The sequence below is a fragment of the Peromyscus californicus genome, unplaced genomic scaffold (genome assembly GCF_007827085.1).
Source record: "Peromyscus californicus insignis strain IS unplaced genomic scaffold, ASM782708v3 Scaffold_7__1_contigs__length_154581171, whole genome shotgun sequence".
NCBI lineage: Eukaryota > Metazoa > Chordata > Mammalia > Rodentia > Cricetidae > Peromyscus > Peromyscus californicus.
The window spans coordinates 107,087,638-107,106,156 of record NW_026294595.1 but is presented as its reverse complement, the minus strand read 5'-3'; the positions used below and the strand labels follow the sequence as shown (position 1 = coordinate 107,106,156).

Genomic DNA, 18,519 nt, shown 5'->3' with positions numbered 1-18,519 from the left:
TTAGAGATCTGCTTGCCTCTGACTTCCAAGTACTGGGATTAAAAGGCATGCTGGCTTTTACCACACCTGGCTAAGACCACATATCTTCAAAAAAATAAAAATTAAAAATATAAATATGAAATATTCAAATATACCCAATAATTTCAATTGTTTTTCTGCATAAGTTTGATTGAATCAATATTCAAATAAAGTTCAGAAATCATTAATATTCTTTAAGTCTGTCAATGTGACAAGTGATTTTACCTTCCCACCATCTCTACATTGCCCTCACACTCCCTGTCTCAAGGGGAAGTAGAGTATCTCTGAGCCATTTATTTACAGAAGCACCTAGGCCATTAGTCCAGTGTGTTTTTCAGAGTATTCTTCTGTCCTTCAATTTCCTGTCAATTAGTCTTTACAACTAAAAGTTCTGATCACTTGCAAGTGAGATTTTTCTAAGAACACTCCCCAGTCAGAAGCTACGGAATATATCTGGCTACCTCTATGACAGCACAATTACTATCTCATTCCATTAATTCCATGTGGGCTGATACAGCTCCATTATTGTTTTGGTAGTAATGGAGATTGAGCCCAGGGTCTGACTACTCATCAACAGTTCCCCAGGCCCTAATACTCTATCACTCTATTGCCACTTTCTAGAAAGACAAACTTCTCCTAATTAACTATTTGGTTGCTCTAAAGCTCAGTGTGGTAGCTAGTTTTATGTCAACTTGACACAAGCTAGGGTCATTTTGGAAGAGGGAATCTCAGTTAAGAAGATGCCATCTTGCCAGGTAGTAGTGGTGCGTGCCTTTATTCAATCCCAACACTCAAGAGGCAGAGGCAGGCAGATGGAGCTCTGTGAGTTCCAAGCCAGCCTGGTCTACAGAACTAGTTCCAGGACAGCCAGGGCTACACAAAGAAATTCTGTCTTAAAAAACCAAAGGAAAAAAAGAAAAAAGAAAATGCCTCCAGCCTGTGGTGCATTTTCTTGATTGATGACTGAAGTGGAAGAGCCAGTGTAAACAGTGCTACTCCTGGGCTGGTTGGGCTGGTAGTCCTGGGTGCTATATACAAAAGCAGGCTGAGCAAGCCAGAAGGAAAGACTCCTCCACAGCCTCGGCATCAGCTCCTGCCTCCAGGTTCCTGCCCTGTGTGAGCTCCTGCTCTGACTTCCCTCGGTGATGGACTGACGGTGAGGAGGGCGTGCAGGCGGAAACAAACCCTTCCTCCCTTGCTTTGGTCACTGTGTTAGACGACAGCTGAGCCCTCACTAAGACTCGATCCTACGCCTGCCGCTTTGGGTCCCTGTTGTCACTGTTCTGTTGTTTGTTTCACTGTTTCCAGACAGGGTTTCTCTGTAGCCCAGGCTGGCCTGGAACTCGCTCTGTAGACCAGGCTGGCCTCCAACTCTGTGAACTCAGAGATCCGCCTGCCTCTGTCTCCAAATGCTGGGATTAAAGGTGTGCGCCACCACACCCAGCAACACACACCAATTCTTAAATTATGGTGTCAACTCCATATAGAGCAGTGGTTGGCAACCTTCCTAATGCTGCAACTTTTTAATACAGTCCCTCATGTTTTAGTGACCCCCAACTATAAAATCATTTTCATTGCTACTTCATAACTGTAATTGTGTTATCTGTCATAACTGCTACATTATAAAGTGTAATGTATATATCTGATGTGCAGGATATCTGATTTGACCTCTGTGAAAGGGATGTTTGACCCCCAAAGGGGTCACAACTCACAGGCTGAGAACCACTGATACAGTCACCTAACTGAATGTGGTCTCACATTTGGCAACACAGCTTTCTATGGGAGGAATAACCAAAAATTCTAAATCAAACACATAATGAATCCAAGATGTTTGTGAGAGCATTCCCACACTTTGCACAGCGTGGGGCCCTGGTTCTGAGCACACAGAAAGGGTACTTTGCACATGTCCACTATCGAAGCACCTAGCACCAATGGACAAGCAGTGCCTGAAACTCTTGGCTCAAATTCTAGGCAACTGTGTTGTGGATTTGTAATGTCTTTACAGTTTTCTGCGCTGATAGAAGCATAATAGTTTAATTATGAAAAGCACAGACTTAATATGCTGTTGTCACTCAATATGTATTAAATTGGTTTTAATTTAATTTAAATGTATTAAATTCACTTTGTATATCTTTAGATTGTATTGTGTTAGAATATTTGATTTTAAAAACAGCTGTATGAGTTACTGTCTTAATTTCATAAAAAATTACTAAATGAATTTTGGCTTCAGATCAGTTTCCAACAATTTCTGCCATTTGAGAGATGGCTCAGTGGTTAAGAGCACTTGCTGCTCTTGCAGAGGTCCTAGGGTTTCGGTTTCCAGCACTCACATGGCGGCTAACAACTGTCTGTAGCTCCAGTTCCCGGGGATATATTGCCCGCTTCTGGCCTCTCGGGGCACTGTACACCCATGGTACATAGACATATGCAGGCAAAATACTCATGCGCAATTTATTTTATTTTATTTTTTTTGAGACAGAGTTTCTCTGTGTAACAGGTGCGGCTGTCCTAGAATTTACTCTGCAGACCAGGCTGGCTTCGAACTCACAGAGATCCACCTGCCTCTGATTCCCTAGTGCTGGAATTAAAGGTGTGTGCCACCATGCCCAGCAATTTTTAAATTTAAGATTTCCTTTTATCGTTTTCTAACTTTGTATGTATCTATGTGTGGGTATGTGCCAGAGGCCTCAGGTCCATCAGAGTTGGAATTACAAACAGTTGTGAGCCACCTCATATGGGTGCTAGAAACTGAACCTGGGTCCTCTGCAACGGCAGTATGCACTCTTAACTGCTGAGCCATTACTCCAGGGCCCCCAGAAGATAAAACCTTAAAAAAAAGGAAGGCAAGAAACTAAGACAGCAGGTAAAGCCAACTGTCACCAACTCTGACGACTGAATTTGATCTCCCAGACCCACATGATGAGAGAGAGAATCAACTCCTGAAAGCTGTCCTCCGACACCACACATGCACCACGGCTGGTACACTCACACACACACACACACACACACACACACACACACACACACACACACAAAGTAAATCATAATATTTTCTGTTTGACTTTTGAGATAGGGTCCCTCTACCACACAGCTCCTGCTGTCCTAGAACTCACTATGTAGAACGGGCTGACGTCACATTCACAGATCTGCCTGTCTCTGCCTCCACAGCGCTAGATTACAAGATGTGCCACCATGTCTAGCTTTTTTGGATGGGTTCTGGGTACCAAACTCATTTCCTCATGCTCATGTAGCTAGCAATTTGATTAGCTAAACTATTAGGGATGGCCCCAATCCCTAAAATAAACTTACAAATTTAATTAAATGTTTGACTTGTATAGCTACTTTGTTTACCTATATACCCAGAGCCAGGTAAAAATTCCTGCTCGAAAGTATACTTCGTGTGGAGAAGGAAAGAATGCCTCAGAACCATCAAGAAGCCCTCATTCCCAGCGCACTGTTAGATGGCAAATTAGTACAGCGCTACAGTGTAAAGCTGGCAAGTCACCCCCAAGGCCGCACTGTCATCGCCAGGCTATAATACTTCTCTTGAAAATCAAGAAGCAAGTGAAGGAAAGATTACACATTGTGGAATCTACCAATTTCCTGTAGAAGGAAATGCATTCATTGTATCAAACAATGGACATCCTTTTCTGGGTCAGTAATTCTAAACAAAAGAATCTTCCAAGAAGATTGTGCATGAATAAGAATTCAGTGTTGTTTTTAATCACAGCTCTCATATAGCACTACTTCCAATAACCAAACCAGTTTATTAGACTAAGGCTCAGCACACAACTATTAAAATGAAGAAGGATGGGGCTGGAGAGATGGCTATGGGGTAAGAGTACTTGCTGCTCGTGCAAAAGACCTGAGTTTGGTTCCTAGCACCGACGTGGCAGCTCATAACCTCCTACAACTCCAGTTCTAGGGATCCAACACTCTCCTCTGGCTTCTACAGGTTCCTTCACATACGGGGTGCACACAAACTTATGCAGGCACATACACATAAAAATAATAATCTTTTTAAGTTTAAAAAAATGATAGTAAGGGCCAGCAAGACAGCTCATAAAGGAATGGCACCAGCCACCAAGGCTGGTGGCCTAAATTAAGTCTCCAGAACCCACAAAGAGAAAAGAAAAAACCAAGTCCCACAAACTGTCCTCTGCCACATACACAGAAATAAATAAATATAATAAAAAAATATTTTTTAAGGATGCTGAGGAGCTGAAGAGATGGCTCAGTAGTTGAGAGCCCCAGCTGCTCTTCCAGAGGACTCGGGTCCAATTCCCAGCATTGATGTGATAGCTCACAACCTTCTGTAACTCCAGTTCCAAGGAATCTGAAACCCACTTTGGGCCTCTGCAGGCATCAGTCACACATTTGGTACTCAGATATGTACATGCAGACAAAACACACACACACACACACACACACACACACACAATAAAATTAACTAATCTTTAAAAATACTGAGTTTAAAAAATCTCAATATTCAAATCACATTTTTAGAAAAATGGGGAAATCACGAGTCATAAAGTAGCTGTATACACAGAATGCAACAATGTGTAAAGTATCTAAAATGAAATGACTTACATATCAAAATATTAGAGTGGTACCTAAACAGCAGAATTAAGACCTTTTCTCTCTCTCTTTTTGGTGCTTCTCCAATAAGTATCTTTATCTTCATCTGTTTCTTCATAATCATGAATAAGTTTGAAACACTGTCTACAAAGAACCGTAAGGGCATTGTTTCCATCAGCACAAAGAGGAAAGATAACTCATGGCCACTATTTCAGTCACATAGCGCCCTGCACAGGAGCTGAACCGTGGTTGGGTCTCTCATGGCTTCACAGACAGATTTTATTTGGACATGTACACATTCGTTTGTTTCTGTAATATAGGCCTGAATCGTGTCCAGTGAGAAAGTGGGATGTAAACAAGCCAGAGTGGAAGAGGATGACAGGGAAAGCTACTTCAGAGGTTGGAGCCAAGGACCAAGATCAATGATAGAGGCATCCAGCAGGAGGAGGCACCAGGGGAGACACAAAGGACTCTATGCTTTGTTCCACAATTCACAGGGTGGCTTCAGAAGGGCTGGAGAGGCAAAGCACAGATGGACCAGAACAGCAGGTGCTGACAGCCAGAGGAAGCTCAATGGGCAGAGTTTAAAGATGAAGGCATCGAGTCCTGAACTCCTGGCAATGTGCCAGGGCAGCAGGTAAGAAATCCAGGAAACACTGGGTCAGAACCTGAGTCCCGGACTGGGCAGAAGAGCAAAGGAGATACACAAGACTAACAGATTTCTTTTTAATAATTTAGATTAACTTAGTTTGTGTTTGTGTGTGTGCGCGCACGTGCATGCACACATCATGGCACACATTTGGAAGTCAGAGGACAATTTCCAACAGTTGGCTGTCTCCTTCCACCATGTGGAACTCAGGGATCAAACTCAGGTTGTCAGACTTGGCAGCAAGCTTATCCACTGGGCCCAAAGACTAGCAGATTCAAGCCTGGTAACTGAGGGATCCATGGTTCTAGCTGAGGAGTAAAAAGCTGTAGGCACAGGGTTGTCATAGAGAACATGACAAACTCAGATACGAGACAAACCCAGTTTGCACTGTCGGAAGGTCGGAGGAACGCGCTCAGACCAAGAAATGAGGCGGGGAAGACACAGCTCTAAGAGTCACTAAGTTGGGGGTGGGGAGGTGTGTATGACGGGCATCTCTGAGTATCAAAGACTCAAAAACACAGCAGAGCCTGCAGATCCTAGGTCCCAAAGGCCTTTTCAAACTCTCAGCCAAGTCTTCAGGACACTCAAGATGGCTCTGTAGGGACCCTACTGCAAAGAGGTTGATGCCACAGGCCCCAAATCAAAAGGACATCTGATCTTGGCAAGACAGGCTAGGCCTTTCGACAGGTACCAGTAGCACTTGGGAGCTCTACAGCTTACCATGGAAGGGAGTGTGTCTCTGGAGAAACACAAGCAGGAGAAAGGCGCCTCCCAGAGCACCCTTCCCTTCCAATCCTGACCCAGCAAGCTCTGCCACTGAAATAACACGATACAATTGAACTGTCTTTCAAGGTCGGGCAGCTCTGTGGACCCAATGCCATCCCTACTGTTGGATAAACACGAGGTCAAAGATCAGTGACTCCACAGGGAAGGTGGCTAAGGGGGCAGGGGGCACCTGACCACTCCCCCAATCAGACAGCTACTACAGAACAAGAGTTGGAAAGCAGAAACTCTGCTTAATGCCAGGAACAAATCAGTATTCACTCAACAAGACTCTGGCAAACTTAACAGTCAAGAGCCCAAGTCTCCTTTCCAAACTGGAGGAGTGGCTGTACTTTTTTAACCCCACGGCCTCCTGTGACAGTCAAGGACTAGAAACTGTCACAGCACAAGCGCAGGCAAACAAGCTGTATGAAGGAATCCACTCAGCCTATACAACGTCAGAATGACAAACCATTATGAAAACAAGAAATATGGACACAGATGCTTTAAACGATCTAAAGAATGATTATTTGCACTGTGAGATGTATGACAAGAGTCACTTTCAATGAGTTTCTCAGCTGGGACAGTGATGCATGCCTATAATCTCAGCACTTAGGAAGCAGAAACAGGATGATCAAGAGTTCAGGGCTAGCTTGAATGTCTCAAAAAACCAAGGGCTTGGCCTGAGAGATGGTTTGAACCTGAGTTCAAACCTAGGAACACACACAGAAGTGGAAGGAGAGAACTGACTCCACAAAGCTGTCCTCCAACCTCCACACTTATTGTAGGGTGCTTCCCTACCTACATACATAGACACAGACACAGACACAGACAGACAGACAGACACACACACACACACACACACACACACACACACACACACACAGTAATTTTTTAAGGGCTAGGGGTATAGAATACTACATACACACACACAAAAAAAAATAAATAAATAAAATAATTTTTTGATTTTTTTTTAAAGGGCTAGGGGTATAAAATACTTGAAGTACAACCATTATGGCCTGGGTTTGACCCCCTGCCAAAAACAAAAACTATTATTTAAGTCAGAAAAGAAAAAAGATCACTGGAAAATCAAATTGGTATAGTGCCTGTGGACATAGGTCAGTTGGTAGATGATCTACCTAGCATGTACAAGACCCTGGGCTCCATCCCACATGTGAGCATGAGCACACATACTGGAACTAAACTACAGATATGACCCAGACACACTGATATCAACATCAACCAGAGCCACCAAGTATGTTAGAGCCACAGGCAATGTACAAAGCTGACTGGAAGAGAGAATGTTCTGGGAGCTGCTGACACTGATGACTGATGATGCTAGAACACATAGTTCTGATGCTTAGTCATGCCAGCCAGCACTTCCTCTGAGAGCCTCACACACTGCCCTGAGTGGAGTTCGGTGGTGGCCAAGCCCAAACTGAGTTCCACTCAAGGATGCCCCAGCAGCTACTCTCAGGGATGGACTTCAAAATATATAAATCAGAGAACAAATGACTGAGAACTATCTAATCTACTCTCTCCCTCTTTTTTTTTGTTTGTTTGTTTTTGATTTGCTTTGTTTTTTTGAGACAGTGTGTAACAGCCCTAGCAGTCCTGAACTCACTAAAGCTGGCCTCAAACTCACAGAGATCTGCCTGCCTCTGCCTCCCAATTGCTAGGATTAAAGGCCTGGGCCACCACTGCCCAGCCTGGAGAGGCTTTCCTGACCAGAAATAAAACCCAGGCCACAGGGATTAAAGTGCCAAACCCTAACCACTAGACCACCAGGGTTCTCCCCAACACTCACTACATACACTGAAACTATACTTGCTTTTACATTTTACATTTTAAAAGATTGTGCAACTTTTTATTTATAACTACATAAGAAAATTAGGCCTCAAGTAATGGCACATACCTTTAATCCCAACACTCAGGAGGCGGAGGATTTTTGAGTTCAAGGTCATCCTGGCCTACACACTGAGTTCCCGGACAGCCAGGAATATATAGTGAGATTCTATCTCAAAAAAAAAAAAATTAAGGAATAAAGAAAAACAGATAAAAATTTATGTTTTTTCCAAATCAAAACTCATCAATATAGGAACTCCTAAAGACTGTAAATTAAAGCATTAATCCTATATTCTTTTTTTTGTGTGTGTTTTTTTTTTTTTTTTGTTTTTTGTTTTTCGAGACAGGGTTTCTCTGTGTAGCTTTGCGCCTTTCCTGGAACTCACTTGGTAGCCCAGGCTGGCCTCGAACTCACAGAGATCCGCCGGCCTCTGCCTCCCGAGTGCTGGGATTAAAGGCGTGCGCCACCACTGCCCGGCTAATCCTATATTCTTAAAGACAGCATTTTGCAACATGAGAGAAAAAACTTCATGCTATCAACCCCTCTACATCTAACTAGCTATGTTACTTAAAGAAATATGCAAATCCATGCAGAGCATTTTGAATGAAATTAGCTTTGTGGGAAAAATGATTTTCAAGTAGTCATAAATTGGGAAGTAACTGAGTCTTTAAAATAAAATAATATTGTTTTACCAACATAAATACCAGCAAGATGACTCGATACCCAACAACCTAAATGCAATCTCCAGGATCCGACAAGTGGAAGGAAAGAACCCATTCCTCAAGTTATCCTCCGACCTCCACAGGTGCCAATGCACGCCTCACACAGGATGGTTCAGCAGTCAACAGCACAGAGGACCAGGGTTCAGTTCCTAGCACCTACATGGCTGCTCACAACCATCAATAAATAATTCCAGTTCCAGGGGATCTGATGCCCTCTTCTGACTCTGTGGGCACACATGCAGGCAAAACACTGACACATATAAAATAATCTTTTTTTTTTTTTTTTGGTTTTTTTTTTGTTGTTGTTTGTTTGTTTTGAGACAGAGTTTCTCAGTAAAACCATCCTGGCTTTTCTGGAACTCACTCTGTAGACCAGGCTGGCCTCACACTCACAGAAATCTGCCTGCCTCTGCCTCCCAAGCGCTGGTGTTAAAGGCGTGTGCTACCACCACCCAGTAAAATAATCTTTTTTAATTATAAAATTAGATATAAATTGTGCTTCCGAAAACCTACTTATAGCTATTAAAATAAGATTTCAGGGCTGGAGATATGGCTCAGAGGTTAAGAGCAGTGACTGCTCTTCCAGAGGTCCTGAGTTCAATTCCCAGCAACCACATGGTGGCTCACAACCATCTGTAATGGGATCTGGTGCCCTCTTCTGGCCTGCAGACAGACATACATGCAGGCAGAACATTGTATACTAAATAAATAAATCTTAAAAAAAAAAGATTTCAGTAGTTTATTCTCAAAATCTACCAGAAAACCACTTTCAGGAGAGTCTTGAAGTATATCCTAGTTAATGCTATGGAAGAAGATAACTACAACCCAGATCTGGTGGCACAAGCCTGTAGCCTACCTATTCTCAGGATGCTGAGGCAGGAGGAGCTCAACTTCAAGACCAGCCTAGTCAACTTAATGACACTCACTCTCTGATGAAAGAAAAAAGTAAAAAGAGGACTGAAGATACGGCTCAGTGGCAGAGCACTCACCTGATGTTCTTGAAGCCCTGGGATCCACTTTTCCTGGTACCAAGGAGCCAAAGGCTGCACATACTAACGCCTAATGTTCCTTCTACAATTAAAGTGTGCCATTTGAGCACTGAAAAATTCAAGAAAATGAATTCAAAACAGGTCACAGAAGGTCAAGCATTATTCTAAACATAACTTGAGGGTTTAAACACATGCCAAAACAAGTCATAATAATAACAATAATAATTAAAACCCTACAAAAATCAACTTTAACCAGCAGCCACAGTAGCTGACATGTTCTGACGATGCACCACGCTTAGGGTATACCCGTGCACACACTGAATCCAGTCAGATGACTGGAAGCATGCAGTTTCACAGCCTATAGTTTAGGGCTTGACAAACTGACTTAGAGAAGTGGTAAGTGGCAAAGCCCAGGCGTGAGGTAGATTATTTGCAGTTAAAATGAATTCTCCTTTCTAGCCAGATGTGGCATACACCTGTAAGACCAGTCCTGGGAAGGCAGAGACAGAAGGACTTCAGTTCAAGACCAGCCTGCGTTACACAGCAAGCAAGTCTGAGACCAGCCTGTGTGCCAGTAGGGAACACGACAAGACCCTGTTTCAAAATACATACATAAATAGATGGGTGGATCAATCAATAACTTGCTACCTGTCTATACTAACTTTATCCATCTTGAATGGAAGCCTTTGAAACAACCAAAGCTGTAATTTTCACACCATTTCAGCATGAAAGTAAAGCAGAAAACCCAGAACCTTCCATTAAGTCCATAACAAAAGTCTCCTGAAATGCCGCCAAACCAAACATTTCTAGTATTTTGGTCCAAGTTTCATCCTTTTGCTGAGAAAACATGGCCAGGCAGGTAGAACTGTGCTAAAGCTTAACTTCCAAGGGTCTTAGTTTGGCAACTGCTTTGGGACTCTAGATCCCAGAGAACATTTCCTTTATTAGCAATTGGCTTTGAGAATTCCATTCTCAGATGCTAAATATAACGAAATACCTTCTGACTTTTATAAACACATTCTCCAGCTTATTTTGATCGTGGTAATTGTCTATTAACGCGACAGATTTGCAAACAGTTTAGCAACTGTAACATTTTGAGGAATCTTTCAAAATTGTCCTTTAAAGAATTGACCTGAAAAATGTTCTCTGGATTCTTGTACTATGAAGTAACAGAGTTCAAATTCCACAATTTCATTTCCCTAAAAAGGCACAGAAACACAAATAAAAACAAATCCTTTTAAAAAATTAAGATTTTTAAAATTTTACTACATATATTCATCAAAAGAAAATAACGTATTACACTGTTTCCTAAATGTACTTTATTAAAAATATTTTTATTGTTTGATTTTTATTTTTTAAATACCATTTTTATCTGACTAAAATAATTTGTATTTTTTATTTTTATAAATCCTATACATAACAATTTAGATATAAGTAACCATTACCCTGCACCAGCTAATTGCCTACAACAATCTTTTAAGCAGAATGCATAACTGCTATATTTTAGGGAGCATACACCTAGCAGACCTCACAACCACAAGCCTCTATTGCTGCACACGTGGTTTAAATGCACTTGTAATTACTAAGGCTGGACAGCTCCTCGGAGCTTCTCTATATAAAATATGGATGTGAATGGCAGAATCAACGGGCACTTAATGCTTGGGGAATGGAGCCTAAGAGCTGGGTGGGGAGTGTAAAAACTGCTTCACCTACTAATATCACAGTGGTTTTGTCTTATCTAGTTATTATAGTTAACTTTGAGGGAGAGAGAGAGAGAGAGACAGAGAGAGACAGAGAGAGAGAGAGAGAGTGTAACTGTACTCCACCAGCTATCAGGCTCCCCCTCAAAAACAAAAAAACAAACAGTTTCTCTATGCAGCCCTGACTATTCTGGAACTTGCTCTGTAGACCAGGGTGGCCTCACTCAGAGGACTCAGAGATCCTCTGCCTCTGCTGGGACTCCGCCCCTCTAGGCCCTCTTTCTTCTCCCACTTCTCATACCTCCTGGGTCCAGAACCCCCACTAACTTTAAGTATGCAGTCACCCCTCACTAGACAGGGTCACAGGATAGCCTTCAAACCCACCAGCAAGTATCCAGAGTGAATACAGCATTCTTCAGGGCCAATCTACCATACCACTAGGGGAAGATTAGAGATTTTTTTTTTTTTTTTTTGGTTTTTCGAGACAGGGTTTCTCTGTGTAGCTTTGCGCCTTTCCTGGAACTCACTTGGTAGCCCAGGCTGGCCTCGAACTCACAGAGATCCGCCTGCCTCTACCTCCCGAGTGCTGGGATTAAAGGCGTGCGCCACCACCGCCCGGCCAAGATTAGAGATTTTTAAGTGCTGTCTTTGCAAGATCCTCCTAAGTCTGGACCTCAGCCCCAAGCTTTCTCCAAAGGGACAGAGAGTTCTCCTCTGATGATCCACTGTCTACAGTAGTAACAGTTATTTAAGCCCTTTATCTTTCATCTGGAACATTCTTCCTAGTAAAATTACTGTTGGCATACTGTCACCAAAGCTTACGCTCATTTCCTTCCTGATGTTCTCTCTAACCAATTCAAACATAGCCAAATGGTACAAGCTGGCTGGGTGGCTCATGCCTTTAACTCCAGCACAGGGTAGGCAGAGATGGATGATGTCCAAGCCAGCCAGCAGGGCTTCATAGAGAGATTCTGTCTAAAACCAAACAAAAGTTCAGAGGACAAAAGTGGGTGCTGTAGAGCTTGATGTATAAAAACCAGAATGGGGGGGGGGGGTTGATACTAAGCCGGGCATGGTGGCCCACACCTTTCATCCCAGCACTCGGGAGGCAGAGGCAGGCAGATCTCTGGGTTCAAGGCCAGCCTGATCTACAGAGCCAGTTCCAGGACACCCGGAGCTACACAGAGAAACCCTGTCTCAAACAAACAAAAAGATACTAAACTCATCAGAGGAAACGCAGCAAATGCTCCAGTACTGAAGGCAGGCTAGAAACCGTCAGCAGAACCCTTATTTCCCTATCAGCTTGTGGGCTTAAGAAAGCACCTGCAGGTCACCAGCTGACAACCCTGTGTTAACCAGTCTCCGTCATTCTGGTCCAGGATCCCTCAATGTGTTCTACCCATCACTGATTCTGACCACTGCTAAGTCGGGAAGCGCAAACGCTGCCATACAACGTCCACAGTAACACACCAACCACTCTCCACCTTTCTCAACTTCTCCACACAAACCTTGCCCTTTCAATCAAAGGAGCGCCCCCACATTGGTTGTGTCCCTGCCAAAATGGCCTCCTCCTTACCTTCTTCCTTTACCCCATCAATGCCCACACTTGGCGCAGTAAACAAACCCACCACACACCTGCTGATTAACCCGGATGGCACACCGAGTGAATCAAGATGCCTCCCTGATAGAACCCAACAGATTTCATGTTTTAATCAATCAAATTCAAGAAAGGGTTTTAACCTCCCAGGGGGCAAATGCTATGGCCTGAAGTCTCCCCACTCCCCAATTAAACAGCATCATTTTTAAAACGAGCGGTGAGCCTTCATCGCACGCACGGGGTCCCAGGCAAGGTCTGTGGGGTGTCCAGTCTCCACATTAGGAAGGCCTAGGGAAGGCGTGGACGCCACCCCCACCCCCCCCCCAGAGCTCACGCGCTACTCCCCGCGCCCACAGGCGGCTGTCCCCACGAGCGGAGGACGCCGGCCGACCCTCTGCGCAGCCCAGGCCTGGTGCCTAAAGCCGCGACAAAGGTCAGAGGGCGAGGCTGCCGGTGCCCGCGTCCCCTCCGCGCCCCCCCCCCCCCCCCCCCCCCCCCGGCACTCAACGACGTCTCTACCTTGTCCTCCGGCGGTGCGTCCTCGCGGACAGCCCTCTGCCGTAGCTCGGTCATGCTGGGGACCCCGGAACGACGTCACCCAGGGCCAGCAGCGCGGTGGCCGCGGAGGTCGGCTCAGCGCGCACAGCCTCTCCGCGGGCCCGAGCGCCTCGCAGCCCCGCAGAGCCTCGCACAGCCGCTGCAGCCGCGCCGCTAGCCCCGAGCCCGGCCCCGCCCAGCACCGCTGCCGCCGCCCTTGCCGGGAGAGGGGAGCCGCTGCCTCCCTAGCGGCCGCTCGCTCCTCCTCCCGGGAAGCTGTAAGCCAGCGCGCACGCGCACCGCCGCCATCTCGGCCCGGGAGCCTAGACGCCAGGGGGCGGAGCAGCGGGACCCGGGAGGCGGAGTTCGAGGCGCTCATTGGACAACGACAGGAGGGAGGGGCACAACGAACCAATAGGCGCTTGCGTCCTACCGCGTGTGCCCGCGCAGGAGGTAACCCGTTACTGGGGGACGACAGCGCCTCTCAGCGGTCGAGATTGGCCAGCACTTGCGGCTCTCAGATTGGAGTCCAAGTGGAGAGCCCAGGTGGACCTCTGAACAGAAGACGTCATGGCAGAGACAAAACCCAAACTTCAGAGCACGTTGCCTTGCCAAGCCGTGGTTGCTAGTAAATTAGTGAGCACTGATTCTGTCTAGGCACCGAGCTTAGAAATCGCTTTGGTTGGTTTGTCGCGTTCAAATCACATGCCTTTTTTCTTCCTAGCACAAGTGAAGAGACAGAGACAAGTGGATCTGATCAATGTAGCCTCTTCCAGAGCTACACAATGAGACCTCCTTGTCTCAAAAAACAAAAACAAAAAACAAAACAAAAAAAAAAACAAAAAAACACACACACACACACACTTGGAAATGGACAGATATGATTTTTGCAAGTAAGATCATCCAAAGTATTACAAATTTCTTGTCTTAAGTCATTGTCTCATTTTGTGCTGAAGATAGAACCCAGACCTATCTTATGTTAACAAATTGTACCAGTGAGCTTTTCCTACGATTGATTTTTGGAAGATCTTTTGGCTGACAGGAATGTTTTCTATGGCTCCCCTATATCCCTGATACAGCCTAATCAGTTGATGATTTTAAACTTCTAAAGGAAAAGCATTTAGCTGGAAACTACAAAATAACTAGTAAGAATTAGAACCCGGGGGCTAGAGAGATGGCTCAGAGGTTAACAGCACTGTGGCTCAGAGGTTAAGAGCACTGTCTGATCTTCCAGAGGTCCTGAGTTTGATTCCCAGCAACCGCATGATGGCTCACAACCATCTGTAATGAGATCTGGTGCCTTCTTCTGGCATTCAGGTGTACATGTGGGCAGAACACTATATACATAATAAATCTTTAAAAAAAAAAAAAAAGAATTAGGCCGGGTGGTGGTGGCGCACGCCTTTAATCCCAGCACTCAGGAGGCAGAGGCAGGTGGATCTCTGTGAGTTCGAGGCCAGCCTGGTCTCCAAAGCGAGTACCAGGAAAGGCGCAAAGCTACACAGAGAAACCCTGTCTTGAAAAAACCAAAAAATAAAAAAATAAATAAAAAATTTAAAAAAAAAAGAATTAGAACCCAGATGTTTGTTACCAAAATCACCCTGTAGCCACTGTTCTCATGGGCTGCCTGAACTCAGTAACACTGGTATTGTGCCAGCATTGCCCTGTGCAAACCAGGGGTTCCCAGTCCTAAACCATATTGTAATCTAACAGTAAGAGGTCTTCGCCACACAGAAGATTCAGTTTCCTAGCGATTTTGATCTGAGCTGTGAGTTTTCAGGAAATATCTGAAAAAGAGACATTAATAGCACTGGTCTCTGTAAGTATATTCTGAAGTTCTTGTTAAGACGATTCAAAGTGGCAGTAAAATATTTAAACAGCCTTCAGGACCTCTGAACTCTGAATTTTGTTTCCTGTTTAACAGCTTTGCACAAATACTTGGGTGTTCTTGTTGCTTGGCTGGTTGTTGATGTTTTTGTTGGGTTTGGGTTTGGTTTGGTTTGGTTAGAAAAGAAAAGGTACCACTGCCTTCAGACCACAAAAGCTGTTCTGTCTTGTCTCTAAAAATAAGCATGCAGATGATAATTTTAAAATTCTTATAAATGCTTTGAAGTCTGTGTGAACACCAGTTTGACCTACACCATTTGTCACTGTTTTATCAAAGTATCTAAAGGACTTAGAAGAGCATCAGTTCAGAGTGACCACATCTTTGGGACAAGTAAAGGTATTACTATGCAGAACCAGTATCTTTTGGGTACCAATCATGTAGTTGAAGAATGTTGCATGGGTCTGTACAAGCTCAGCTCTTCCATTTCAAGCCCAGTCTAATATAAGAAGGCTAGAGGGCTAGGGATGTAGCTCAATTGGCACAGTGCTTGCCTAGCATCCATAAAGCCTGTGTTCAATCCCTAGCACCACACAAACTGGGTGTGGTATGAGGGTACACATCTGGAATACCAGTATGAGAAAGGAGAATCAAAAGTTTGAAGTCATCTTCATCTATATAGTGAGTTCAAGTCCAGCCTAGAATACATGAGACCCTGTCTCCAAAACCAAAATACGGGGCTGGAGAGACGGCTCAGTGGTTAGGAGCACCTGTGGGTCTTGGTGAGCCATTTGTTTGATTCTCAGCACTCACAAGGTGGCTCACAACTGCCTATAATCCTGGTTCCAACTTCCTCCCGAGGCCTCCAGGAGCTCCTGCATGCACATGGTCCACATGCACACATAAACTCATGCAGGCCCACACATACACAAAAATAAATTTAAAATAATAATATTTTAAAAAATAAAACTGAAGGAAAAAAAAGCCAGGTAGTGGTGCCACACACCTTTAATCTCAGCAATCAGGAAGCAGAGGCAGGTGGATCTCTGTGAGTTCAAGGCCAGCCTGGTCTACAGAGAGAGATCCAGGACAGTCAGAGCTGTTACACAGAGAAACCCTGTGTAACATGAAATCTAATTTGGTCTTTTTAATAAAAAAAAAAAAAATCCAGAGCCAGATATTGGGGTAAATGCTGAAAGATCAGAATGACAAAGGAACAAGCCACTGCCACATCTTAGGACTCCTCAGCCTAAAAAGATTTAGTTCCTGTCTCCTCATGCCTTATATACCTTTCTCTGCCCAGTTATATCACTTCATTCTTAGTGCTGGGATTAAAGGCGTGTGTGCTTCCCAAGCAAAGGCATGAGATCTCAAGTGCTGGGATTAAAGGCGTGTGACTCCCAAGTATTGAGATTAAAGGTGTGTGCCACCACTGCCTGGCCTCTATGTTTAATCTAGTGGCTTTTTCTGTTCTCTGATCTTCAGACAAATTTTATATACACAATATATCACCTCAACCCTGTCTCAGAAAAACTAAATAAACAACTAAATAAATAAGTAAAACAGGACTAGAGAGATAACTCAATGGCTATTCTTCCAGAGGACCCAGGTTCAATTCTCAGCACCCACATGGTAGCCCACAATGTCTTTGACTTTAGTCCTAGGGGATACAATATCCTCTTCTGGCCTCTGAGGGCACCAGTTGTACACATAGGGCACAGACATGCATGGAGACAAAACACCCATATATATCCAATAAAATTAACCAAGATCTGGAAACCAATTAACATAAGTCAGAATTATGGAGTCATGAAACATGTACTCAACTAGATAATGCCTTAGAATTTGACCTAAACAAAGTTCTCAGTTATCATCAGACCTACTGGGTTAATTGAACTCACACCAAGTAGTGAATTGAACTGGTTAATTGAACTCACACCTAAAATCAGTGTTGTGGGGAGCAAGAATTCATTAATCAGACATTTCTAGAAGCCATGCTAATAGCACTTGGTGTCCGTTTTAATGCCTCGCCTTCAATTGCAGAAAAAATTTAAAAGTAAAAAGTCTTCCTCAGCTGGACAGTGGTGGTGCACTTCAATCCCAGCACTTGGGAGGTGGTGGCAGGCAGATCTCTGTGAGTTCAAGGCCAGCCTGGTCTACATAATGAGTTCCAGGACAACCAAGGATACACAGAGAAACCCTGTCTCAATAAAAAAAAAAAAAAAAAAGTCTTCCTCTATCCCCAGCCAAAGCATCTGGTTCCCTCACATTCTCTTGTATCTCCTTAATTCCTGGGCTTTGTTCTATTATTTTTTCCCTGCTCATTATATTTAGTCTCTCCTCTGTGTCTTAGTTGGGATTTTTATTGCTGTGAAGACATACCATGACCACAGCAACTCTCATAAAGGAAAACAGTTAGTTGGGGCTGGCTTACAGTTCCAGATGTTTAGTCCATTATCATCATGATGGGACATGGTGGTGTTCAGGCAGACATGGTACTGGAGAAAGAACTGAGAGTTCTACATCGTGATCCACAGGCAACAGGAAGTGAACTGTCTCTACACTAAGCATAGATTGAGCATAGGGGACCTCAAAGTCCACCCCCACAGTGACACATTTTCTCCAATAAGGCCAAACCTACTCCAGCAAGGACAGACCTCCTAATAGTACCATTCCCTGTGAGCTTATGGGGGCCAATTAAGTGAAACTACCACACTCTGAAATCATTTTTCCAGGACTCAGACATTTTGTAAAATTTCTTTTTAGATTAATTTTCTTTCATGTGTATGTACCTGATAACTGCATAGGTCAAAATCAGAAGGCGGCATTGGATCCCCTGGAACTGGAGTTACAGATGGTTATAAGTCATCATGTGGGTGCTGTGAATCGAACCTGGGTCCTCTGCAAGAGCAACAAGTGCTCTTAACCACTGAGCTATCTCTCCAACCCTCAGGTGTATTGTATTATAGTGTTTTCCCTTCGTTACAACCCTTTGTTAATTCCTTTATTTTTAAATACTGTGTTGATTAATAGAACTTGGGATTCTAGTCTCCCAGAATGTGCAGACTGACTGCAAACCCAGTCTAAGAGGCAGTTACTATTATTGGGTATAATAATATCATTTCAAAATAAAACACCTCCCATCTTTTGTTTGCTTGGTTTCTCCTTTCCTTTCCTTCCTTCCTTTCCTTCCTTCCTTCCTTTCCTTCCTTCCTTCCTTCCTTCCCTTCCTTCCCTTCCTTCCCTTCCTTCCCTCCCTCCCTTCCTTCCTTCCTTCCTTTCCTTCCTTCCTTCCT

The 18,519-nt window shown here is 44.1% G+C and overlaps 1 protein-coding gene across 1 annotated transcript in view; it reads right to left on the bottom strand.

Annotated features, from left to right (window-relative positions):
- Cds2 (CDP-diacylglycerol synthase 2) overlaps window positions 1–13,668 on the bottom strand; it is a 55,768-nt gene extending 42,100 nt beyond the window's left edge. The window contains exon 1 of the mRNA XM_052722667.1: window positions 13,381–13,668. Coding sequence (XP_052578627.1) covers window positions 13,381–13,434 — 54 coding nt within the window. The 5' untranslated portion in view covers window positions 13,435–13,668. The remainder of the gene's footprint in view (window positions 1–13,380) is intronic.
- Between the last annotated feature and the right edge of the window lie 4,851 nt (window positions 13,669–18,519).